This window comes from Leiobunum rupestre, chromosome 3 (genome assembly GCF_980474605.1).
Source record: "Leiobunum rupestre chromosome 3, qqLeiRupe1.1.hap1, whole genome shotgun sequence".
NCBI lineage: Eukaryota > Metazoa > Arthropoda > Arachnida > Opiliones > Sclerosomatidae > Leiobunum > Leiobunum rupestre.
Window position 1 is genome coordinate 38823420 of NC_143386.1, and position 26862 is coordinate 38850281.

General features: G+C 35.9%; 1 protein-coding gene across 4 annotated transcripts in view; it reads right to left on the reverse strand.

Annotated features, from left to right (window-relative positions):
- Positions 1-14005: 14005 nt before the first annotated feature.
- The window catches only part of LOC149951727 (uncharacterized), a 143217-nt gene continuing 130360 nt past the window's right edge, over positions 14006-26862 (reverse strand). For 3 of the 4 annotated variants that reach the window (XM_090168169.1, XM_090168170.1, XM_090168168.1), the window contains exon 11: positions 14006-14572. In XM_090168169.1, the coding sequence (XP_090024295.1) occupies positions 14443-14572 (130 nt within the window). In that variant the 3' untranslated portion in view covers positions 14006-14442. The remainder of the gene's footprint in view (positions 14573-26862) is intronic. The other variant, XM_090168171.1, reaches the window with a different exon arrangement.

The window sequence follows — 26862 nt, forward strand, 5'->3', positions numbered from 1 at the left end:
ATTTTCCCTTTGAAATACAAATCCCTTTTATAACAGGGAGGAAATAATTTTCTGGGGACTTTGGCGGTGTTTTTGTAAGATTATATTACGTTTCAAGCACCTCGGAATTTAATTAATTGATTTAATTAACAATAAATCATGAAACTCTTCCCAAAAACATTTTGCTTCATCCGTCAAAATTGAGTTACATGTGATTTTGTTTAATAAAATGGGATTGATGAATGATGAATTTATGAAACGCCATATTCGCCATTATTTATGAATAGCGTTGAAAACTTTTCCGCGGAAAATGACAGGCCTTTTTTCCGGAAAACTTTCGTGATTAGTCTAATATTTTGTTTGAAAATTTATATTAAGCGGAATTTTCGTTTCATTTTTTCAAATCTAAAAGTAAAACTAAACCTCTAGATTAGCTTTAGACTGATTAACAATGTAACACTATTAATGTTTTGTAGTATGTTTACTGATATTAAACATTTTATATCGATAAATAGTTTAAAAAAATTAAAAAACCTTAAAAAGTAATTTATGTTTAAATTTTTTATTTTTCCGATTTGCGGAATATATTCCGGAAAATTTTCTGGAAATTTTACAGCATTTTATTTTTCTGGAAAATTAACAACACTATTTATGAATATTTAGGTTAATTTTTCACTAGTCAAATTGACTAGTGAGCCCCAGATTTCGATTAATTTTAGTAGTCAAATGCCGTGACCAGGGTTGGACACAAGGAACTAGTCACGGCATTTGACTACTTAAATAAATACTCTTGACTACTAAAATTCATCGAAATCGGGGGGCTCACTAGTCAATTTGACTAGTGAAAAATTAACCTAAATATTCATAAATAATGGTGAATATGGCGTATTATAAATTCATCATTCATCAATCCCATTTTATTTAAAAATATTGTGATCGGCCAAAGTCATATTACTCAAGTGATAATAAATTCCTATTTTAATTCTGACGGGTAAAGCAAAATGTTGGCTGTCCTTCTTGTTTTTATACCCCCCTTTTTACCCCCCACTAGTCAGTGAAAACTAAAATAAATTAAGATAGGAGGCTCACTAGTCACGCTGACTACTAAAAAAAAGGTCCAACCCTGGCCGTGACTAGTGCCTTATGTCCAACCCTGACCACGAAATTGGCTCAAAGCCTTTTCAATAAAAGATCCGCCAACACTGCTTATCAAGTTGCGATCTTTCGAAGTCGTCCGCGAAACAACGTCGATCCTGAAAAACGACACGGCGAACGGGAGACAAAAAGATAAAACGACGCGAAAACGAACCCAACGCGTCTCTGATAAACACAACAGATATTCGCCGCGTTTCGTCACCAGGGGCGCGACGCTCGGACGCGCGCCGAAGATAGAAAAGTGACGCGCCAGATCGAGGATGGAATTTTAGCGCGCGTTTTATTATGGAAGAGTCAAATCGATGACGGGGGAGGCAGCTCTTCTTCGTTTGAGCCTATTATCGATTTATAAGCGCGGGGGGGGGGGAGTAAGATGGAGGGGAGGGGGGGGAGTAAGATGGAGGGGAGGGGGGGGAGTAAGATGGAGGGGAGGGGGGGGGGGAATTCGCAGCCGACACAATTCAAATCGACTGGCTTAGAGAGATGCCGGAGCGCCACCTATAGAAAACGTGCAAGATCGGAGACGCACCGAAGAACCTCGGTGGAAAGGACACGAAAAGATTATAGCGTAGGCAATATACCAACGCTATCTAGTGGCGAGTGGCGAATAAAGAACGAAAATATATATACATATGAATATATAAACAAGATGTTCAAGACATTTGAGTACACACAATCCACTCCCACCCTATAGGCTCATATATCTTGAACATTAAATTAAAAATTAATCATATCTTGAACATTAAATTAAAAATTAATCATATCTTTGAACATTAAATTAAAAATTAATCATATCTTGAACCTTAAATTAAAAATTTATCATATCTTGAACATTAAATTAAAAATTAATCATATCTTGAACATTAAATTAAAAATTAATCATATCTTGACATTAAATTAAAAATTAATCATATCTTGACATAAATTAAAAATTAATCTAATACATCTTGAACATTAAATTAATCTAATACATCTTGAACATTAAATTAATCTAATACATCTTGAACATTAAATTTATCTAATACATCTTGAACATTAAATTTATCTAATACATCTTGAAAATTAAATTAATCTAATACATCTTGAAAATTAAATTAATCTAATACATCTTGAAAATTAAATTAATCTAATACATCTTGAAAATTAAATTAATCTAATACATCTTGAAAATTAAATTAATCTAATACATCCTGAAAATTAAATTTATCTAATATACCTTGAACATTAAATTAAAAAATAATCTAATACATCTTGAGCATTAAATTAAAAATTAATCTAATAAATCTTGAAAATTAAATTAGTCTAATACATCTTGAAAATTAAATTAATCTAATACATCTTGAAAATTAAATTAATTTAATACATCCTAAAAATTAAATTAATCTAATACATCTTGAAAATTAAATTAATCTAATACATCTTGACATTTAATTAAAAATTAATCTAATACATCTTGACATTTAATTAAAAATTAATCTAATACATCTTGAACATTAAATTAATCTAATACATCTTGAAAATTATATCAAAAATTAATCTAATATACCTTGAACATTAAATAAAAAATAATCTAATACATCTTGAGCATTAAATTAAAAATTAACCTAATACATCTTGAAAATTAAATTAATCTAATACATCTTGAAAATTAAATTAATCTAATATACCTTGAACATTAAATTAAAAAATAATCTAATATACCTTGAACATTAAATTAAAAAATAATCTAATACATCTTGAGCATTAAAATAAAAAATAATCTAATACATCTTGAGCATTAAATTAAAAAAAATAATCTAATACATCTTAAGCATTAAATTAAAAATTAATCTAATATACCTTGAACAGTAAATTGAAAATATAATGTATCCTGTATATGTAAACGTACGCTTTATCAATCACCGTGTCGATCTATAAACGCATCCTTTACATGGTTGCCACAGTTTTTCAGAATCAAATTCCCCGACTTTTCCAGGTTTTCACTGACCATCTCCGGAGACTTTCCCTGACTTATTTTACCATTTTTTCACTTTTTTACCTATAATTTAGTTAAGGTTTCCTAATTGCAACCAAAATTAAATTCCCTGACATTTCCCTGATTGTTAGACTATTTTTTTTAATTCCCTGACTTTTCCCTGACATTTACACCCATATTCAATATTAATAAGGGGTGTTATATATGTATGTAAACCTAGTAATAAGTTTGGTTGTCAAAAGGTGGCGCCATGTATCAAACATAAACGATGTGTAAAATTATACCAGGGAAACATCTGGAGGAAAACCGGCAGATGGGTAACAGGAGAAAATAGATATGTATTACAAATGTAGACTATAATAAACTATATTAAAAATAAAGAATAATTATTAGTTAACAAAACATAACAAGGGGGACAATTCTTGGACCAATAGGTCTTCGAGAATACAATTGGTGCGAGTATTGATAAGTTTTATCATTACAATAAATTTGTTAGTGTTTAACTTTTTTTGCCCCCTTTTTATTATGGACTTTTCTACCTTTTCGCGTAATTTAGCTGCATTATAGTCCATAGGTGGCTCTTATTAACTTTAAAGTACATTTCATTCTCCACCACTCTCCCCCTATTCGGCTTTCCATCGCTACGCAACGCGTTTTGAAATTGGTAATGTTTAGGGTTAGCTTCTCATTTTGGTTTAGCCGCAAGCCAGATTCCCCGCGCGCTACTGATGAGCTCCAACTAGGGCGAAAACGGTCTACTGCTGGAAATTCTGGCTATTTTATTTCCATTTCAATTTGTTTTTGACTTGAAGATCTATTTGGTCCGAGTTTCGCGTTTTCATTTTATTCTCGAAGACCTGTTGGTCGAGTATTTCGTAACTTTTTTTTTGTTAGTGTTTAGACTTTTTTGCCCCTTTTTATTATGGAAATTTCTGCCTTTTCGTGTAATTTAAAGAGTAGGTTGCATATTATTCGTTACCGCATTAATATTACTTTTAAACAAAGAAATTACGTTTAAAATACCCGAATATAAAGTTTCGTTGCTTTACGTTTCGTAGATAATTAGAAATATTTAAAAGAACGGGAAATGTGTGTTTTTTTAAAATTTTGCCGTGGTCATTGACGTCATTGACAACGAGTTATCTCATTGGTCGCTTTACCCAACATAGAGTTTAGGCTTGCATACAAATTCTTGGTGCCACTATGATGCTACTAATTCCGTGGACGAAAACCCAAAAACCCTCTAATGAACCATGGGATTCTACTAATAGAATTTTTATACGGTGCTCGTGCTTCGTGCGCATATTTTGGTTTTTGTTGGTCTCGCGCGAAAACGCACGAGACCCTCTACACGGAAATATTACAAACTTTTTATACATGTATGCGTATATATATTATATAAAAATAGCTATTGAAATAGGCCTGCACAAGGCTACGTAGTAGAAAAACGATATGGAACCGAAGGCCCTCGCGCCGCGCCGCGTGATTTGAAAAGATAATTTCTAGGCTAATTTCGATAATAAGCCTAGTATTGCGTTTAAAAGCTCTGGTTTGAAAACTTCTACAAGTAAACAGAATCGCTCCACTTCTGGTCCTTCTATTTTAGGAATAAAACTACAGCTTTGATTTGCCCCAAATTGCTCGTGCTACGTAGGAGAAAATTTCGCGGAAAATTTCAGGATTTTGGGGAGCGAAAAAGGTCAGTTTCAGACTCAAAATTAGTACACTTAGGCTTGGAAATTTGTTTCGACAATGACATTTTTGGAAAGAGGAAGTCCATGGCTTCAAAACAAGCCCGCATTCATTCGTTTTTATTGCTATCGATTTTTCATGCAACCAACACTTTAAGTAGAACTTTAAAAGCCTAATTAGAAACCTAATCGCGAAACTATTAATATTTTAAAATTTATATTTCGTAACTCTTTTAATTGGTTGGATATTTACATACAATAGGGACTTGGCAGTGCTACGTGGCGCACTGGGAGATGTTAGCTCCGTTCAAACGGTCCTATCTCCACCTCCGACTTCGGTCAGGTTTGGGCTGGATACTGAGCTTCGGCTCAGGCTAACGGAGAGGGACCGGGCAAACTGGCCGCCTCGGCGGATTGGGTAGCCTGCTGTGGGGCGGCGGGCCTCCGTATGAGGGCACGGTGGTCCTGTTTCCCGGCCTTTTGGAGTCACACCGGGATCTCCGGTGCCAGCTGTGCCGGGTTACTTGGGCTGCTGTGTACCCGTCGTTCCCCTTTAGGAGCTCTCTCCAAAGGGTTTGACTCTTTACCTACGTAGGTAGGGTGTCGGCTGGAGTCGCTACAGCATCCACTCTTACTCCCACTTCTGTGTGCGAAGTGGGGATTGGTCCAGCCGTTGCTGCACCTTCTGCTGGGTTTAGTGGCTTGCGTCAAAGGTGCGACCATCAGTAGTGGGGTACTACTACCCATGCTGGATTTGTCACCTGTCCGGGCTGTGGACGCTGGCGTAGGGCACTATGATGATAGGCCTCCGGTGGTATGGTCTCTGTTACTAGGTACACCGGGCTATAAATTCTGACACACTGACCATTTTAAGAGTTTTTCAGGCCAAAATTTTTATTTAATATTTTAATTTTATTAGAGGTTAATAAATTTAATATGTATTTACATTTCAGTAAAAAGGTTATTGCAACGTTGAAAAAGTTAGTCAACTTTCAAGGAAATAAATTATAATCATAGAATTTGTCATAGATCTAGAGTAAAATTACCTCCAAAAAGTGTCAAGATAAAATTGAATTCCCAGACTTTTCCCTGAATTTTTAGAAATTATTAAAATTTCCTAAACTTTCCCTGAATTTTTACAAATTCTTAAAATTTCCTAAACTTTCCCTGAATTTTTACAAATTCTTAAAATTCCCTAAACTTTCCCTGAATTTTTACAAATTCTTAAAATTCCCTAAACTTTCCCTGAATTTTTACAAATTCTTAAAATTCCCTGAATTTTTACAAATTCTTAAAATTCCCTAAACTTTCCCTGTTTTTAGGCCCATTTTTAAAATTCCCTGACTTTTTCCTGATATGTGGCAACCCTGTTGGGTACGAAGCCCATGTAATTTTATATCGATTGATACATTCATTTACCATATCAACCTTTAATAGCCGAAGTATTAAGCTGGCAAAAACTAAAAATTGTATTAGGCTTAGCACAAAGGTTCTTCAACGTTGACTATCGCCGTCACGGCGTTTAGTCTGTTTAGGCCATAATGAGAACTAGTACGGCTGTAGACTACGTTGTACGTGAATCGAATACACCCAAATCCTCCAGGGATTGTGTGCAAAAATATAAAAAAGATTGAATAAAAAAATTGTCAGGGAAAAGACGCGGAAAAAAAAAGGTGTTCGATACACATCCGGGAAAGGCTGAAAAAATATCGGAGTCGTGGAAAATGGATGACGTGTAACTAGAGAGATACGATCTAGTTTACCCCAGTTTCGAAATTTTCATCACGGGCCAAAATCTATCCCGATGATAGGAGCGTGGCGGGGGTTGAGCGGGAGAGACCTACCCGCTGCAGGAAGGAACGGGGAAGTTCACTTTAAAAATCGGACAACTTGATAGGTTCCGAATGGGAGGGGGAAATTGGAAATTATCTCCCCCGCCGTCAGCGTCCGCGCTCGCCAGATCATCGATTTAATTTTTTCTGCCGATCAGTTCGCATTTTTTCCCGTCCCTTTAAACGTTCGAAGCCAGCGGTTAACGACAGGGCGGAGTACAGAGGCCGCTGCGCAGTTAACTGACGACGATTTCAACTTAATAAAAAGTTTTTAAAGTACATTCTTTAAAAGGTATCGGTTAGGATAGGAACTGATGGCTCGCGGGGAGTTTTTCGGAAGGCAGACCCAGTCCGTGATCATCTTGGCGAGCCGTAATGTCCCGACCGTTCTAGTATCGCGCTGAAATACGTTTTTCTAGTTTGCCGGAATCTTTAGCCATTCCGAATCGTTATGGGCATTTTTTCAAATTGCTTCCCACTGGAATAATAATACGAGATACTACGGAGAAAAAGCCTTTTTTCCCTTAACGGCAAACCCGCGAAATGTCCAATCAGTGAGGGAAATATTAAAGAGGTTAAGCATCAATGATTTCGTCGAGCTAACTTGGCACTTAGGTCATGTTGGGGTTTTTTCGTTTCAGTTTTATTTCGGGGTACTTAGTAGGTAACGTGTACTTTTAATAATTAAATTATACTTAAAATAAGGTTAAAGCAACATTAAAAGGTAACTAATTAGTCAGACTAATGTAAAACGCTAAGGGATTCTAAGTTACAAATTTATTTCCTAAGTCAGGTATCTCGACTTGCTTAACTTTTGCTCTCGCCCATGCTCACCTAAAATATAAACAAGGTGTCCACTAAAAAAGAAAAATGATAAATAACTAAAAACATTTTCTTTTTATTTAAAATTTATCAGCTTCTGACTGATCAAATTTGGTCAAATCAAGGTTATTTGAACCAATAATATGGCGAGCAACATCATTCTAATTGGAACCAAATCCGTAAACTCGACGGTTATCGAGATAGTTTTTGAATGACCTTGAAGACATGGTTTAAGGTCATTCAATTTTACACTAGTCCCCCTGCACGAGGAATGTTCCATAGAAATTTGAAATTTAAAAAAAAAAACATTTTTCAGTTATTTATAATTTTTTGTTTTATAGTGGACACCCTGTATATATCCACGGGTATCATGCTCGAAAGGGGGAAGGCAAAACGTCACTAAGGCGCGCTTCAAGAGCGTCAGAAGACGTCAGTGGTAGGGAACCAATGAGATACCCTGCTGGTTTAATTGGTAGCAACGCTAAGAAGCGTCCCGCTAAGTAGAAAAAAGTACATCCTTGGATCAACATATTCTTATTTAAAATATTAAAATTAAAATTTAGCCCAGCTGATAGCACTTTTAAGATGGAAAAAGTCATTAGTACAGTTTGGCATTCATTCTACGTCGTAAACCCTACTGTACCTCTGAAGTAACGTAAATATTAAGAATCTGTATAAAACGGGACTCGCGACGAATTCATTACAGAACAAAAATATAGACAAAATAATGTTAACAGCAAAAACTTTATCCCGTTAAAACACGTATTTTTAAGTTTATTTATAAATTCATGGTACAACGTATATCTTGGGGTCTGTCCAAAATACCTCGGGCCAAATGTTCCCCGTGTTCATTTAATGTACGAATCGTAGGAGAGGGTTGCAATTACGAGCAGCAAGAGAGGAGCTCGGTTTGGTTGGGGCGGCGGCGAGGCAATCATTTATTTGGGGACGAAATTAATGGCAGCATTCGAAATTGGAAAAGAGCCGGGTCTCTTCCCAACTGCTCGATAAGGAGCCGAATTGGAGAAGAGAAGGTGACACTGAAGGGGCAAAGACATTCTTAATTTGAAAATGAGAGAAATCGACAGAATTGAAAGGGTTTTCGGATTTTCGTTTCGGTTTGTAGGCTAATGAATAAGGCTGTTAAGACGAATGCGAAGTTTGGATTTCGGGGCGTCCTTGAGGTCAGTAGGTCGGCTTTGTAGAGGACTCTGTTCATTCTGGTAAGGTCAAATGGTAATCACTGGAAATAGGAATAATCTATCATTTCAAGAAATCGATATAATTTTGGAGGGAAAATGGAAAAGGTCGTTTGAGGTCGGAAGTACATTGGCGTCGCATATTTTAAGAAATAATCGAATCACGTTATTATGAAACCAGAATCCAGAAGAATTACATTTTTTTGTGGTTTTTTTTTCATAGGCGTGGTCTAAATGGGAAGCGTTGCTGTTGTAGGTTAAAATCTAATGTTGGCGCTTTGAAGCCCTTTAAAGTGTTGGTTGCACGAAATTTTAGCTATGGCTAATTAATGGTTCATTAGAAAGAGCAAACATTTTATAGCAAGTACAGAAAATTTCATCAAAATCGGTTAAGTGGTCTTTGAATTATTATAAAAAGAAGTCGAAATGGTGGAAATCGAGTTTTTCGGCGAATTTCCAGACTTCTAAAATTCTTCTCGGCACCGATGACGTCAGAAAATGCGAAGCGTATCATTGGCTAATTGTCTGTAATACATTTCTTTACATCTGGGATTAAAAGCAGGTTGATTTAACACCCAGGAAAAAGTCCTACGCAGTAGTAATTGAAATAGGCATACACAAGCTTACGTAGTAGAAAAACGATATGAAACCGAAGGCTCCTCGTAAATTATTTGTTAAACGTCGGGTTAAAAAAATATTTTTTATTTCGATAATAAGCCTAATATTATGATTAAAAACCTCTGGTTTGAAAACTTCTACAAGTAAACAGAATCCCTCCACTTCAGTTCCTTCTATTTTAGGAATAAAACTACAGCTTTGATTTGCCCCAAATTGCTCGTGCTACGGAGGAGAGAAATTCGCCGAAAATTTCTGGATTTTGAGGAGCGAAAAAGGTCAGTTTCGGACTCAAAGTTAATACACTTAGGCTTGGAAATTTGTTTCGACAATGACATTTTTGGAAAGAAGACGTCCTGGGCTTCAAAACAAGCCCGCATTCATTCGTTTTTATTACTATCGATTTTTCGTGCAACCAACAATTTAAAGAATCCGTTGAATGATCCCAATACGACCTGGTTCGCAAATCAAGGAAAAGACACCACGTTTGTTTGAAATACCTTGTTTTCCTGATTTCCCTTCTTCTTCTTCTGTTATGATGTGACTTCCTTTCACAAAATTGAAAACAAAAAGATTCCACGTTGCTTATTAGGCACATCGAACATGACGCAGCGTCGTTTATAGGCCAAATCGTAACAGACGCTGCGTCAATTACAGCCAAAATTGAAATCGATGCTATGTCATTTAGAGGCCAAATCGTAGGAGACGCTGCGTTGATTATAGGCAAAATCGAAAGAGACGCTGCGTCGATTATAGGCAAAATCGAAATCGACGTTGCTTCATTTATAGGCAAAATCGTAGGAGACGCTGCGTCGATTATAGGCAAAATCGAAATCGACGTTGCTTCATTTATAGGCAAAATCGTAGGAGACGCTGCGTTGATTATAGGCAAAATCGAAAGAGACGCTGCGTTGATTATAGACAAAATCGAAAGAGACGCTGCGTCGATTATAGGAAAAATCGAAATCTACGTTGAGTCATTTATAGGCAAAATCGTAGGAGACGCTGCGTTGATTATAGGCAAAATAGAAAGAGACGCCGCATCGATAATAGGCAAAATCGAAAGAGACGTTGCGCCATTTAGATGAATAATCGAAATAAAAGATGCTGAATCATTTTATCAGGCCAATTGAAAGCGACGCTGCGTCGATTATAACGCAAATCGAAAGAGCCGTTTAGTTTTAAATCGGTAAAAAAAGACGCAGCGTTGCTAAGATACCAATTGGAAAGCGACGTCATGTAGTTTTATAAAGCAAGAAGAACCCAAATACTTGAAAAAATAAAATACATTTTGTTACAAAACTAGTAAAAATTTAAATTTAGGAACATAAAAAATTGATTCAAACTAAATATTTCGAAACGATAAATATTAAATTTGTGTTTGATATATTCTAGAGTTAGAAATAAGAGATATTTTTTAATATCAACGGCCTTCGTTTTTTATTTTCAATACAATATTTTCTTATAGAAAAGGTTATTATTTTTTTCCAACGAACAGAAGTACCAATCACAATTTAGAAATAGTTTCAAATATTACAATATAAAATAATTGCGATACACTTTTTTCAGTCAGTTCAATCTATACCTAATCAACTGTAGGCTATATTATATAATAATATTAATAAAAATTACGAATAAAGCTCTCTCTATTTAAAAGAAAAATGAATTATATTATGTTCATTATATTTATATATGGGATTAACGTTAATCTCTACCGACCAAAAGTATGAAACACGTTTGTTGTGCAATATATAAAAACAAACCTATTATTTATTTACGAACGATTCATTTAATACTACGCATCCTCCTGTATCAATTCAAAATTGTTAATAATTATCGAGGGTTTTGCGATAGATGGCGGTGATTTCGTTTATCTATTAGTTAAGTCTTTTTACTATTTGGATATTTTACTAGTGTGTGAATTTCGATCTGCTTTTTTTCTATTTATCCAAATCCAAGCAAAATTTATAAAACCGGATACGCGAAACTTATTTATTGATGGTTAAAATTGCGTGTATATTTAATGACGTAATAAACGCATATTTATTGTTAAGGGTTATTCACACAAGCGAATACATTTCCATATGACCAACAAAATTTCCATAGCACGTTGTGCATACAAACGATTTTGAAGGCCACGTTTTGAAGAACGGCAAATATTTATGACCGAGGCTTAGCTCCAATATTTTAATCTGATAATTTTCATACTCATCTTATTGATTGATTGAATTGAGAGTAGTTTTGTGAAAATTACGATAAATGTTTGTTCGCTGGCTAACGTGAGAAATCTCGCGACGATTTCGAAATTCGAACAACATGCGGTAAAAATGTTTGCTCGTGTGAATAGGACAATTTTGAGCAACTTCTCAAACAATGTTTTCCGACAATAAAAATGGTCTAAGACGTATTAGGCTGAAGAACAAATATTGTTAGACTAGTTGAAAAACTCACATAGTGTGAACTAAACATTATTTTTCTCGTCCAATAGCCTACTTTACCTTAAATTGGGAAAACCATCTCAAAACCCACACACTATTTGTTTGGCCGAAATGGTTGGAAAAAATAACTTGATTCTAGGGCTCAGCTTCATCCTCTCAGTGTCGCGATGAAAAAACCACCTCTAGGGATGAATTATGGAAACAATCTCACAAAGAAAAAAATTGGTTGCCACTGTAAGGGGATCGCAAAATGGCCATAAATTTGACGCGTGGAGGACTTATGGTCCGCCTAATAAATTTAACCCCTTTCCCCTGGTTTACTGGCCCCTTTGATTGGCCGTCTAAAGTTATTAAGTTGATCTTAACAGATTACATCTTCAACCAAAAAGAAAGCCTTTTGTTTATATTACAATTCCATAATGTTTCCTCTTTAATATTTGGCAGAAATTTTGTTGTTCATTCGTCGATTTAACTAAAGCAAATGTGTTGAAAAATAGATATCGCGGGACCCACGAAGAGTATAATTAAAATAGGTGGATTTTTAGATATCTTTTTTAAGAAGAAGAATATAATGCAGAGCAAATTGGTAATTTAGTGACTTCTAATACATCGGTTTATAAATAAATTCTGCAAGGTAGTTTTTCAAGCTAAGCTTCGTTATGGTAAAAGTACATGTTTCATTTTGATGGAAAAGTATTACCTCTATAACACGGTAAGTGATTTTTGCGTTCGGAATAAATCATAAATTAAACTTAAATTATAGTTATTTATTAATTAATTTATAGTTTAAAAATTATGGCAGCGTTATTCAACTTTAGCAGTTTAGACTATGACGCTATACCAGTAATATAATTATAAGGGAGTGTCCCACTTGGGTGAAAAAAATTTAATAAATATTTATATATTTAAAATTAAGGCTATTTTTACTCAATTTAAATAACTCAGATGGCACTTCGTGCTATAACGATAAAAGAGGAGGAATTTGGTAAAAGTATATCTGACTCAAGGAGCCTATCCGAATGCTTCCGTAATCTAACCTCCCAAAGTCGAATAGTCCTGATTATAGTGTAGGCGAACAATATATTTCCTATATTCTCGTGGGTCCCGTTTCACCAATTCTAATACTTTTTCGAAAACGTTGTGTACGTATGACACAGCAACGAATACACTTGAATTATTAATGGATAAATGTATTTTAATAAAACGGTGGATTGTAAAGGCTTTTGTTAGAATTGAAAATTGGAACTACTAAAATGTCGAGTTTTTGTTTACGGAAAGATTTTCACGTCATTAAAAATGAGTGCTAAATCCTACGGTTTTTTTCTGACGCAACTACATATTGTACGTTATTATTTTTCTTATTTTATGTAGCGTTTGGTTTTTTTTTGTATTACGATTTAGTTTTTTAAAAAATATTATTTATTGGATAATATTTGGTGCATTTTTTTGGTTTGTTAAGCTATGTGTATTTTTATTTTATTGATTTGTGTTTCAAATAAACTCACACATTGGCCATTATGGTTTGAATATTTCGCTATTTACTCTCAGATACAACGTTTTTGCCTTTAGCTTAAGTTATACGAACCAAATATTGACTATAAAGGCAAAACGTTTTGTTTTGAAATACAAAAAAGGGCAAAAAATAATTATGTGCGTTTTCATCTTTTTGTTCATTTTAAAATGTAATTAAAATTGATTGGTTTTCGGATTTACGAACTTTAGCGCGTAATTATTCAATAATCGCACAACCATAAGCTTATAATTATAATTTTAGCGCGTAGAATGATCACACATTTTTGGTGGAGGAAATCATACTAGGTCATTAGGTCGTGCAGAGGCGCTTATGACAAATATTAAGTCACTCCACACAGCGATCAGTATTTATTTAAACCAACTAACACACTAAGATTAAAAATAAAGATTTATGTTATTCCTAGATACTTATTTGATATATGTTTTTTAATTAAACTGGTTTTATTAAACTGACTAATAATGACCGAGTTGTTGATTTTATTTAAAAAGTCAAATTATTTTTATTGATTTTAATTATTTTCTAATTTTTTATGTTTAAACATTTTACGCCTTTTTTTCTTGAAAAATTAATAAATAATTTGCGAGCAGCTATAATTTAAAATAAAACTTAAATTAATCTTAATTAAATATAAATAATTAATTATTTTAGTTTGCTCTAAATTAGCATTGCTAGAGAACTGTACATTTTCATAAATACATTGAAATATAATAGGTGATTTAAATAACTGATTTAAATCAAATTGTTTGAAATCATACAACCCTGGATAATGATATAAATGACACCACCGAAAACATACAGAACATTTGTTATTCAAATAGCAGTTTTTATATACCAGGTATCTGATAAAATTATCGTACTCACCGAAAAAACCAAATAACGTGTAAAATGCGTATATCCAAATGTCACAGAAAAAAAAAACAAACTGTGATAACGCACGCCATCTTGCGGGAAAAACGAAATACCTTTAAGGAGACAAAAACAAAATGTCGCGGAATTAGGACACCGATTAATAGAGTTCTGGCGCTTCTCGTGCCAAAATATAGATGGCGCTTTTAAACAAAGTTGAAGAAGAGAAACGTATGGCAGGCAGGCGCGGATATTTTTGGTCGAATTCGGAGTTCGATTTGTTTGTTTGAAAAGTATCTGACCGTCGTCGTCTGCGATTTGTGTCGTGCGTTTTGTAATAGGTCGGATTGTTGTCGTTATTCGATGAGGGGTGCTTTGAGGCTATCGGCAATGTCGACGCAAGTAGCTTCGTAGACTGAATCGGCGTAGAATCGCCGCTCAGAAGCGTTGCCATGGAGGTTCAGAGCGTACTTGTCTGGGTCTTCGCTGGGACAAACAACAACCAAAGAGAAAAAGACACTCTGAGCAAAACTGAGTCGCTACAACTACTAATACTACTCGACAATTTTTGCGTTTCGAAATTGACCGTACATTATCAGGGTTCATACGACTGTTGGCAAATACCGATTTTCCTGTAATTTCCAGGATTTCACACTAGTATTTTCCGGATTTTTCCAAGTGCAAGATAACCTCAATTAAAAAAAGGGTTGGCACCTGATTTTTCCAGGTTTTCTAGGTTTGTATGAACCCTGATTACGCAAATATTAGTTACTTTTCCGTGTCGGTCTAAAAACCGCATTTTGATAAAAACGACCTTCTATAGATCTATAATAATTCTAATAATAATCTAATAGTTGAAATATACTAAAAGAAAGTTAAATCCACCCTAAGAATTAACTAAATAATCACTCATAAGTATGTCATAAAGGTATGACAGGGCCCCCACTCAAATCTTAATTTTTTATAGGAAAATAGGATTATATTTATAAAAATATAGGATTTTATAGAAGTATTTTTTTAAATTATAGCTTATATAGTCCTATAAAATCTTGTAATTTTAAAAATAGTTCTATAAAATCCTATATTTTCAAAAATGTCCTATAACATCCCATATTTTTTTCAAAATACCGAAAAAGTCCTATAATTTTGATATTTAGCCCATTTCAAATCCCGCCACTTACAAGGAGACCACCCGAGGTGTTACACACCGATTTTGTTCAAACTCGGGGGATTGGTAGACCTTCATGTAACTTGAAAAATCCTAAAGGGAATTTATTCAATGGACAACGGTTTTCCCATGGCAACGAAAAATGTTTTTGAAAACCAAAAATGGAAATTTTCCCATTGAAAATAACATGGGATTTGGACCGATTCCAAGGGTCCCCCATGTGAAAGAATTTAAAATATTGAAAAAAATTTAAAATACCAAAATTATAAAAAAAATAGTTAAAAATTGACGAAAAAATGAAAATTGATCACATTTTAATCAATTTGAACCAAATGGGAGAAAATGAACCGATATGGCTTAAATAGGAAAAATTTCCATTTTATGTTGTCAAAAACATTTTTCGTTGCCATGGCAAAACCGTTGCCCATTGAATAAATTCCCTTTAGGACTTTTCAAGTTACATGAAGGTCTACCAATCCTTCGAGTTTGAACGAAATCGGTGTGTAACACCTCGGGTCGTCTCCTTGTTAGTTAAATTGCTAGATTTAACTCTAGGATAAGTTCCTATAAAACGTCACTCTAGTCTCTACTTTGGTTATTGTTAACATGGTTAGCTACTAGTTTATTATTGTGATAAAATGGTTAGATAGTTTCTATTTTTAAGTGAAAATCAAAGATTTATTTAACTAAATATAGATTTTGTTAGTAATTGAAATAGCATATAAAGTCCTATAAAATCCTATTTCATTTACTAACTTAATGCATTAAAAACCAAATCTATATTTAGTTAAATAAATCTTTGATTTTCTGCGCTTAAAAATAGAAACCATTTAACCAATTTATCACAAAAATATACTAGTAGCTATGTTAACAATACCAAAAGTATGGACTAGAATGACTTTGTATGTTAATTTATCCTATAGCTAAATCTAGCAATTTAACTGAGTGGCGGTATTTGAAATGGGCTAAATATCAAAATTATAGGATTTTATAGGACCTTTTGGAGATTTTGTTAAAAAATATTAGATGTTATAGGACTTTTTTGAAAATATAGGATGTTATAGGAGTTATAGGACCTCTGGAGATCCTAGGCTTTGTAAACCATTCCAAATAATAAATAGACTAATTAATATTCCATCTTGAAACGCTGAATCAACCTTTTCACCCACATCGAACATCAAAAATATTAACAACAACACAATCATGGAACAATTCGCCAAAGTTCATGCGAACAAAACTATCTAAAATATGCGACTTGGAAAGAAAATTTGACAACGCCTAGTTGCATCATGCCAAACATAAACACTACCAAAATCATGCGATTATGTAAATTACACCATACAGACACAAATATAACGATTGATTCTTTATACGCGAGACGCGGCCCCCGGTAACACCATAATTGAGATAGTTATTTGATTACCCCGTTTTTCCACACCAGGACCACGCCCCGACAAAACTATAATTACCGGCCCTAAAAATCTTTTAAAGGGGAACGGCCAAGCTTTTCCAAATATCGCCTTATTTGCATACCAAAAGATCAACAAAACGTTCAATATACTTACACGTACCTTATTTTGTCTTGTAAAAATAGTTTTTGCCCCCAAAACTTGAAACGCAAAATAACGCCAAGTATTTTCGTTTATCGCCAGCGCCAGCAGCACCTTAGTGAGCGATTTGCGAACTAGCCTAACTTTTAAAATCACGCAATTTAGGCTTAGGTCTCGTATAACTGGAACGCGCCGCGCGTGCAAAACAAATCTTTCGCGTCTTCAGCAGCGCGCGCTTTTATGTTGTTTTTCTGTCTCACCGATTTCTCACCATGCGCGCTTTTCAATTTCCCGAAATTTCTTTATTAAAAATTAACCACTTAATATTTTTTTATGTGGTTTTCGCCATAAATTTTAGTTTTCAACGGGCTATAGGGCTATCTAACTGGTTAAAGCTTGACCGTTCCCCTTTAATACAAAATATAAATATATAAGAGACCGTGCAGATACCAGGCAGAAAGATACCATACTTTTCCATACCCGGGGCCCAGCAAAAAAATTAATTACGGGCTATAAAAATCTTTTTTACTTTGAAATAATTTCAAGATATCGTGAAGAAACCCAACAGAAGAATAACACACCAGGGCCACAAAGAACAGGGTCCGGGCCCCGGGAAAATAATAATTCCTAGCCCCTAAAAAGCGTTTAGCACTGGAGATAGCAGAAGCCCGGCAGAAACACACCTTGCTGGCACCTAGGAGCAACAAACACAAGGAGAACGCAGCTAGCCTTTAAACACGCTAACGCAGTGTTGTGTACAAATTTCATTGGACGAGCCTTTACGCTGAACGTTTTACGGGCGGGGGGGAAGACAATTTCCGAATTTTCCAATTCCGACGGCAGCAGGCGCTAAAGCGTCTAACCAATGAAAAATGTACGCAACAAAATGCACGACCTTTGACGGGTTGCGTCTCCTTGTGTTTGTTGCTCCTAGCTGGCACAAAACCCGGGGCCCCCAATTTCCACGGGCCCATGTAATTTACAACGGCTCCCCCTCTTGGCGTACTGCTCTGGCTCGAGTTATTAGTAAAGCGTGCAGGTGTCAGAAAATCCCTTAACCGGTATAAACGCAATATTTACTGCGTTTGGAATTCGTTATCAGCGTGGCCACTTAGCCTAAATGAGCTGGGGCGTTTGTGTTTGTGTGTAAAACGAGTTACCACGGCATTCGGATCGGGTCCAAAAGATGTAATGGGAAGGGATGTAATCGAGACGGGGGGTCTTGATAAGTTAATTTGCTCTTGAGTCGTCAATTTAGGGGGGAGGGCAATGAAATTACAGAACAGGAGGGGGCCTTGAAGACGGAACTATAATCTAGGACGTACGACAATTAAGAGTTTTCGTAATAATTTGAAAGTCTTAATGTACCATTTACGGCCGAGTTAAGCGGGTCCCGTTTTCGGCAATTAAAAGCGCGCGAACTGGGGGAAGAAATTTGGATGCCACAGCGAGCTTGGCCAAAATTTTCAATTATTCTTAATAATAGATTCCAACCAAATGAGTCGCCTTTCCATTTAGGCTGTACGCGTACTTGGCACCGTTAAGGGTTTCCGAAATGGGCCTAATTTAGGATCGCGTTCAGTGTCAGGTTATAACGGCGATTAATTGGAGGGACTTTTTTCATCTTACTTTTCGGTTGAAAAACCAACGTTGGAGAGAATGGAAACCCGGTTTTGATGCGGTCTATTCCGGATGGACGCTATTACGTTTTAAGCTTAGTTCCCACTTAGCGAAAACAAATTTCGCGCTGAAAATTGACGCTCGCGAATAAAATTTGCGATTTTTTTCAAATTCGCCGCTAAAGTCGCGTCTCCGCGGTATCTAGCGAATGTTCTATTTTTTGACGTCCACACCTTGGCGATAAAAAGCTTCAGCCAATCAGAAAACGCGTTCCCTCGATCTCTTCCGCTCCCGTCCGTCGCCTATTAAGCCTAGGTCTTTAGAAAATCAGCTCGGCCAACTTGACCAAGATACGGAAGTAAAGGTAATTATCTCACGAATAGAATCGTTTATTTATTGAAATTATCAACAGGAACATCCATTTGGTTCATTTTGAACTGATATTTTATGTTAGGCCTAAAACATTACTAAACACCCGCACGAGTTGTTTTCAGCGTTTTTAAATTTTCGGGCTAAAGTGAGAACCGCTTCCCCAGCGACCGAAAAAAATGCGTCTGTTTTCATTGCGCGAAAATTTTATTCGTCTCGAAAATTCGCCAAGTGGGAACTAGCCTTAAATGGATTCTTTTTATTCTTATCGGCGGCGTTTTGCGGCTTACTTATAATACCGTTTCGGAACGAAATAGTTTTCTTGGAGAGAGTATTCACGAGAGAAGACAGTGATTACGTTGTTGATGCTTTTAACAAAGGTTATTTACTGGGCCGGAAGTGGTATTAATTGAAAGAGCTCCGCCCGTTTTCGAGGGTTATTAGCTTCGAAGGAAATTGTAGAGAAATTAAAGTGGATGCACCCGAGTTAGAGGGTGATTGAGTTTAGCTTCTCTAACTAATGGACGACGTTATATAGAACCGGCTAATTGCAAATATGAATTCAAACCGACTTGAAACCCCCCGCAGCGCTCACTCTGTTCAAACTATAGTCGGGATTCCACAATGGTTTCATTTCCGTTCAGACTAATTGGGCTCCACTACGGTTTCATTAGTGTTCAAACAAGTAGAGATTGCATGATGGTTTTATTTCCGTTCAAACTAGTTGGGATTATACGGTTTCCAATTCGAATAAAACTAGACTAGATTCCACGCAGGCCTCACTTCCGTTCAAACTAGTTCCAATTCCACGCAGGCCTCACTTCCATTCGAACTAGTTAAAATTCCACGCAGGCCTCACTTCCGTTCGAACTAGTTAAAATTCCACGCAGGCCTCACTTCCGTTCAAACTAGTTCCAATTCCACGCAGGCCTCACTTCCGTTCAAACTAGTTCCAATTCCACGCAGGCCTCACTTCCGTTCAAACTAGTTCCAATTCCACGCAGGCCTCACTTCCGTTCAAACTAGTTCCAATTCCACGCAGGCCTCACTTCCGTTCAAACTAGTTCCAATTCCACGCAGGCCTCACTTCCGTTCAAACTAGTTCCAATTCCACGCAGGCCTCACTTCCATTCGAACTAGTTCCAATTCCACGCAGGCCTCACTTCCATTCGAACTAGTTCCAATTCCACGCAGGCCTCACTTCCGTTCAAACTAGTTCCAATTCCACGCAGGCCTCACTTCCGTTCAAACTAGTTCCAATTCCACGCAGGCCTCACTTCCATTCGAACTAGTTCCAATTCCACGCAGGCCTCACTTCCATTCGAACTAGTTAAAATTCCACGCAGGCCTCACTTCCGTTCGAACTAGTTAAAACTCCACGAAGGCCTCACTTCCGTTCAAACTAGTTAAAATTCAACGCAGGACTCACTTCCGTTCAAACTAGTTCCAATTCCACGCAGGCCTCACTTCCGTTCAAACTAGTTAAAATTACACGCAGGCCTCACTTCCGTTCAAACTAGTTCCAATTCCACGCAGGCCTCACTTCCGTTCAAACTAGTTCCAATTCCACGCAGGCCTCACTTCCATTCGAACTAGTTAAAATTCCACGAAGGCCTCACTTCCGTTCAAACTAGTTAAAATTCCACGCAGGCCTCACTTCCGTTCAAACTAGTTCAAATTCCACGCAGGCCTCACTTCCGTTCAAACTAGTTCCAATTCCACGCAGGCCTCACTTCCGTTCAAACTAGTTCCAATTCCACGCAGGCCTCACTTCCATTCGAATTAGTTAAAATTCCACGCAGGCCTCACTTCCGTTCAAACTAGTTCCAATTCCACTCAGGCCTCACTTCCATTCGAACTAGTTAGAATTCCACGAAGGCCTCACTTCCGTTCAAACTAGTTAAAATTCAACGCAGGCCTCACTTCCGTTCCGAGATTACACGAGGCCTTGACCTTCGTTTAAACTTGTTGGAATTACACGAGGGTTTAACTTCCATTCAAACTTGAAGGTATTCAATTAAATCGTAATTGTTTTATAACCCCAAATTTAAGATTTCGGAGTTAACTTTCCAGGATTTGCCCAGTTTAATACAATATTTTCTTAAGTCTATTTCCTGGGATGTGTATCGCGACATTAAGTCCCATTTCGTGTTCTCAGTCAGCCTAAATTAGTTCTAAGTTTTCGTAACTGCCATTAAGGGCTTAAGCAAAAATAGAAACTCGACCGGTCTTTTGGAATACAAACAACGAGCGAAACATCATTTCGTAAGATGATATTACACAACAGAGAATTCCATCGGGAGCAGTCCAGCTAGTGGCGACTACTTTTAATTCATCTAATAGAATCAGCAGACAGACGAATTTTTATTTCTTAATTTGGGCGATGGAGAAAAACCGAACGAACCATTAGTAACAACAGAGGCGTGAGTTTCGTACGAATCCCAATTGCTTCAACCGCGAACATTTGTCTCACGAATAACATTCCGCTCCAGAATATCATTACTTTTTTCATCGTTATTAAAAGACAAAGTACGACGCGATTCCATAACGCGTACTTTGAAGGCCAAGGCTTAAGCAGGGTTATTTAATTTATGGGAGGTTGGATTACGGAAGCTTTCGGATGACGCGTATAAGTCAGACTTGCTTTTCCCAAATTAGTCTTCTTTATTGTTATTGCTAAGAAGCTCCATCTAAATATCTTATTTCTTAACTTTATTTATTTACAATTAATTATTTAATTAATTAAATATTACAATATTCGTAATTTCAAATATTTACTGAAAATATATATTTTATAAATATAAAAGTTATCAAAGTAAATACATTTTTTTAAATATTTACATAATTAATCGACATGTAAATATATTTTATTAAATTATTTTCATCATTAATAAACCTTATCAGTTTTCTTATTTTTTCTGATTAATTATAGGGCGCTATTAATAAATCTCATCTAGGTATATTATTTCTTAACTTTATTAAAATATTTATTTTATAAATATAAAAGTTATAAAAGTACATATATTTTATTAAATTATTTTCATAATTAATCAACCTTATCAGTTTACTATTTTTTTTTGATTAATTATAGGGCATTATTAATCTAGGTACCTTATTTCTTAACTTTTTTAAAATATTTATTTTATAAATATAAAAGTTATAAAAGTAAATGTATTTTACTAAATTATTTTCATAATTAATCAACCTTATCAGTTTTATTTTTATTCCTGATTAATAAATCATGGTGGTTTAAAATCAGCTGAAATTTTCTTGCGCATATCTATAACTATAGGTCTTAAAGTTTGTCCTTTTATTTATTTATTTGTATGTCATGTTCCTAAAAACTCGAGAACGGTTAGCTCTAGAGCTTTGAATATTTAACTCAATGTTCAGGGCCTGATTTCCAACTAAACGCGCCTAATTCCAAATACCTGACATGGTTATTAATCTAATTCAATTTTAGTTTTATTTTACTCGACTTTGGACTTTCACGTCTTTGCTTCCCTTATCTCCTATGGGACTTCGTAGCTGGGGAGGTTTAGTTGGGATTTTTAAGTAGTTCAGGACTTTTTGCTACGCGTTACGTTTTTGCTACAGCGTTTACCTTTCTTACGTACAAATCAGATCTAATTAATTAAAACTAAGACCCCGGGCGAAGCCGGGTATTAAAGCTAGTAATATAATAAAAATTAAAGATCGTCTTGCGCACAAGCGTTTTTTAAATTTTAAATAATAAAAAACTTGACCCATGTAGAGTGATAATGGTACCATAAAGGTTGCCAAAACCTGGGTCGAGTTTTTTATTATTAAAAATTTCCAAAATGCTTGTGCACAAGACTAATTCGTTGTACTTAATTTTTATTATAATAAATCAACGTAAAATACTCCAACTTCATCCAGATGGATGGGGGAAGTAAGCAGCGCTGTAATGCAACCTCTAATTTAAATAACCCTGGTTTGGGTATAACCCAAATACACGAGCGAGGAGATCCCAACGGTATTCGCTATAGGCTACCCGTTTCACGATTACATTTAAACTTAGGCGTCGCGAGTTCAGCTACACTTGACGTTGGTGGAATGCACGCTTTATGGAATGATGAAGGGAGGGATTCCCCACTTTCTTAATTAGTTCTCTTTTCGGTGGATTGGTGGCGCTCTTTAGCGAACCTCACTTCCGGATGACAAAAGGAACGGAAATGAATGTCAAATCCAGACCCTCTTTTCCACGCGTACATTTCGAACTCTTTTCACGCCCTTAATTCGCGCGGTTTCTCGAAAGCGCCGTTAGTTCGGTATACACCGGGGGCCGGATAAAGGCGCTGATATTTTGAGGAAATGTCAAAAGCTACAGGTTGAAATTGCGTCCGGGATTATTCTAGCGTTTATTTATACGCGTCGTTTGTCCATATGCAAATGGTGGTCGCCGATGGGGATTCCGTGTCATGTTGTATATCAAGACGGCCAAGCTCCGTTCTGGCAATATCTCCCGGTTACGCTTAATTGAACAAGTTCAATCGACGGATTTCGTGTCAAGCTCCAAGGCAATCGCGTACGCCTGTATTTGACAGTGTTTACCGGTGTGTGTATAATGTGTATAAATATATTCCACTGTAAGCTAAACAGTTAATACGACACCATTTTATAAACATTCGCGAGTGCGGTCGAACCGACAAACTTGGTTCAGAGAGCCGCGGAATCATTTGGATTTTAATAACACATAATCACGTGTTTTGGGAATCGAGTTATGCCACGGTGGGGTCAGTAGCGGCGCTAAGGGTGGGCTGAAGTGGGCTTTAGCCCCCCTGAATTTCTGAGAGGGGCCACATATTTATATTAAAAGGGCCACATATTCATAATTAAGAGGCCACATATTTTAATTTATGAATTTTCTTTATCTCTAGAAATTTGTTTTATTGCGAAGAAACGTTTTTCTGGAAAAAATCTTTCAAAATCAATTTGTTTACTCAAAAAGGTAGTAGACCATAAACATATAGATTGGGAAGGAAGGTAGCGGAAATTGAGATAAAGTTGAAAAGAAAGGGGCTTATGGGAATTTACGGAAATATCCAGGCATGCACGTGTCCTCTCATGCAAGTCAGATACAAGGTCAGTAGGGGGTCCAAAAACGCGACGAGAGCCGCAACAATAAAACGACCTTGCTCTTCTCGCTTCCTGGAAAATTTTGGGTTTTTTCGATTTCACCACTTTTGCGAAATATGGTCAATCCAAGGTTCCCGCTAAGGGCCACAAAATTCTTAGGGGCCACAAAATAATTAGCCCACCTGTGAAAAAACCTTAGCGCCGCTACTGGGTGGGGTGGCGGACTGGTTAGCACTTTCGCCTCGCAGTAAGAGGAGCCGGGTTCGATCCCAGCTTGTGGCACTGGATGAAAACTCTGAACAGCTCCTTCCGCGTTGAGTTCGCAAGTTGTTCGGTTTCCCCTTTCCATAAAAACTTGTCGAGGTTAACGGTAATAGTGAGTGTAAGGAGCTGTTGGCTCGCGTGGCATGAAGGGCTTGCCACCACCTACTCATTGTGACACGGCCACCTGAATTAATGGCTTTAAAAGTTGCTTGATGACTTAGGTCTAAGGTGGTGCCTTGAGTATTAGCTTAGCTGATTATCTTTAAATTAGGATTAGGGTATTTCTCTTATTATTAGAAAGGAAATTTTCACTTTCGTAATTTTTTACAAATATGGCCGCTTATTAGGATACCTTTGAACATTACGCCTATTTCCCCGATAGAAGTATGGATATAAGGAAATACCGATTTCTTAACGATATGGAAAATTGATTAGATTTTTCAATTGAAAACAAAACTCACCAAATTAAATCAGGTTTTTCTTCGTGTACTCTGCTTTACTAACAAATAACTAAATTTCGAATGTATTTGGAAAATTATAGACAGAAGTGTGATTTATGAAATTTTTGGAAAGCAAATTTTTGGTGGTACAAATATATACATCGTACCTTCGACGGAAATTTTGGGGGTACAATGAACCCCTGTGGACTTCACACGGGGAGCGATTCGATCTGAAGTATCTTAGATCCCTGTATCAAATTTAAAAAATCATTTGATCCGTTCTTGTTCTGATTAAAATAAAAATAATAATCAGCTAGGCCCAAGTCTTCTAGCGACTTATAATGCCTTTAAACAGGTGGCCGGCTTACAATGCGTAGGAGGGTGGTGGCAAGCCCTTCATGCCACGCGAGCCCTTCATGCCACGCGAGCCAACAGCTCCCTACACTAACTATTAAGGCGTTTAACAGGATTTCACTAGCAACAGAATAGTTAATTAACCACCCTTACGGATATAGTTAGTGCTCGGCATTCGATTAATTTTTATCCATGAATAAAATAAGCTCGGCGATATTTAAATAATGTTATAACCAATAGTTGAATAAAAATTGTAAAATGTTTAAATAATCGAAAGTAAATAAGCCTATTATTTAAATAAAACAAACAATTATTTAAATAAATACCACTTTTATTCAAATAAATGCTTGGTTGCGTAAAAACATAATTAAATAATAGTTAAAATGATATTCTTTTTACCAACGTTTTTTAAATAAATCGGAAAATTTTTGGATAATGAATAAACAATTCCGAGCACTAGATATAGTTTATGTATGGTTAATTGAGCCGAAACGACTGGTAATAACTGTTCAGCGACTGTTACAGGGTTGCCACAGTTTTTTTACAATCAAATTCCCTGACCTTTCCAGGTTTTCCCTGACCATCTCCGGAGATATTTTCGGACTTATTTTGTGCCAAGATTTTTTTTACCTATACTTTAGTAAATGTTTCCTATTTGAACCGAAATTAAATTCCCTGACATTTCCCTGATTTTTAAACCCATATTCAAATTCACTGACTTTTCCAGGAATTCCAGCTTTTCCAGGTACCGTGGCAACCCTGTGTTATTTCAAATATCTTAAATCTCAGAATCCAATAGACCTACATGCTGTGAACGTTGATTTCAGATATCTCAGATCACAATTTTAATTTCAAATTTATAATTTATTCTTGACATGTTTAAAATGTTATTAAAATTGGTTGATATATAACAGTGCGTAGCCAGGATTTTGTTTCGGGGGGGGGGGGGGGCACACCATTGAAAAAAAGTAAAAAAATAAAAATATTTGTACATACAACCATACGTTTCGGGGGGGGGCATGTGCTCCCTGTGCCCCCCCTGGCTACGCCACTAATATATAATAAAATATGTAATATAATATGCCACTGTACCTTTATTCCATTCAAAAATCTTCACTAACGGTTTGTTTCACCACGAACCAGTAAAAAGGTGGACTACGTTAGATTTTAACCTTTTTATTCATCCTAGTAATTTTGGGAGTCACACTATTGGCTACTAATATATGCCTTTAAGTCAATGGAAAACCTCTAAATTGATAAAGAATTTTTTGTGTTGGAATATTAGTCAGCTCAATGTAACTTTATTAAAATTTATAAACTCGCTCGGTTTGTGCGGATGAAGTTAAATTATGAGTAATTTAGAAAAATAAAAGGTTGGGGAAAATGGCCAATAAGTGATCGCTTTCCGAAAATGGAACAAGTCGGCGAAGTGGGATATTCCACCAGCGTTATTAAAACCCATATCAAGCCTAGAAGAGTTAGGCCTAGGCTCCAAAGAATCTGCAAAAACCCCAACGTTGTAGATGCTCCAGATTCCACTATTTTCTTCAACCTGCTTCATTTATTTGACAATGAAAATTTATTTCAGAACCTGAGTCTCCGAAAACTTCATTAATTTGCATATTAATTGAATTAACAGCACTTGATAGTATATTGTAGTTCAATATAGCTCCTAAACCTTGGTTGTTCAAACAGGTTTGTTTACTAAAATAATGGCCGTCGGTTTATCAGACGTAGAGCTAATTGTGCGATGGCATAATCGGCATTTGAGATTCGATAACATCAAATATGACGTCATATATTACGTAGGGTACGGATGACGTAATTACTGTGAAACAAACCGTTGGTGAAAAAATAGAGCTAATGGCATACTTATGAGTAATTATATTACATATGATGATAATAATAATA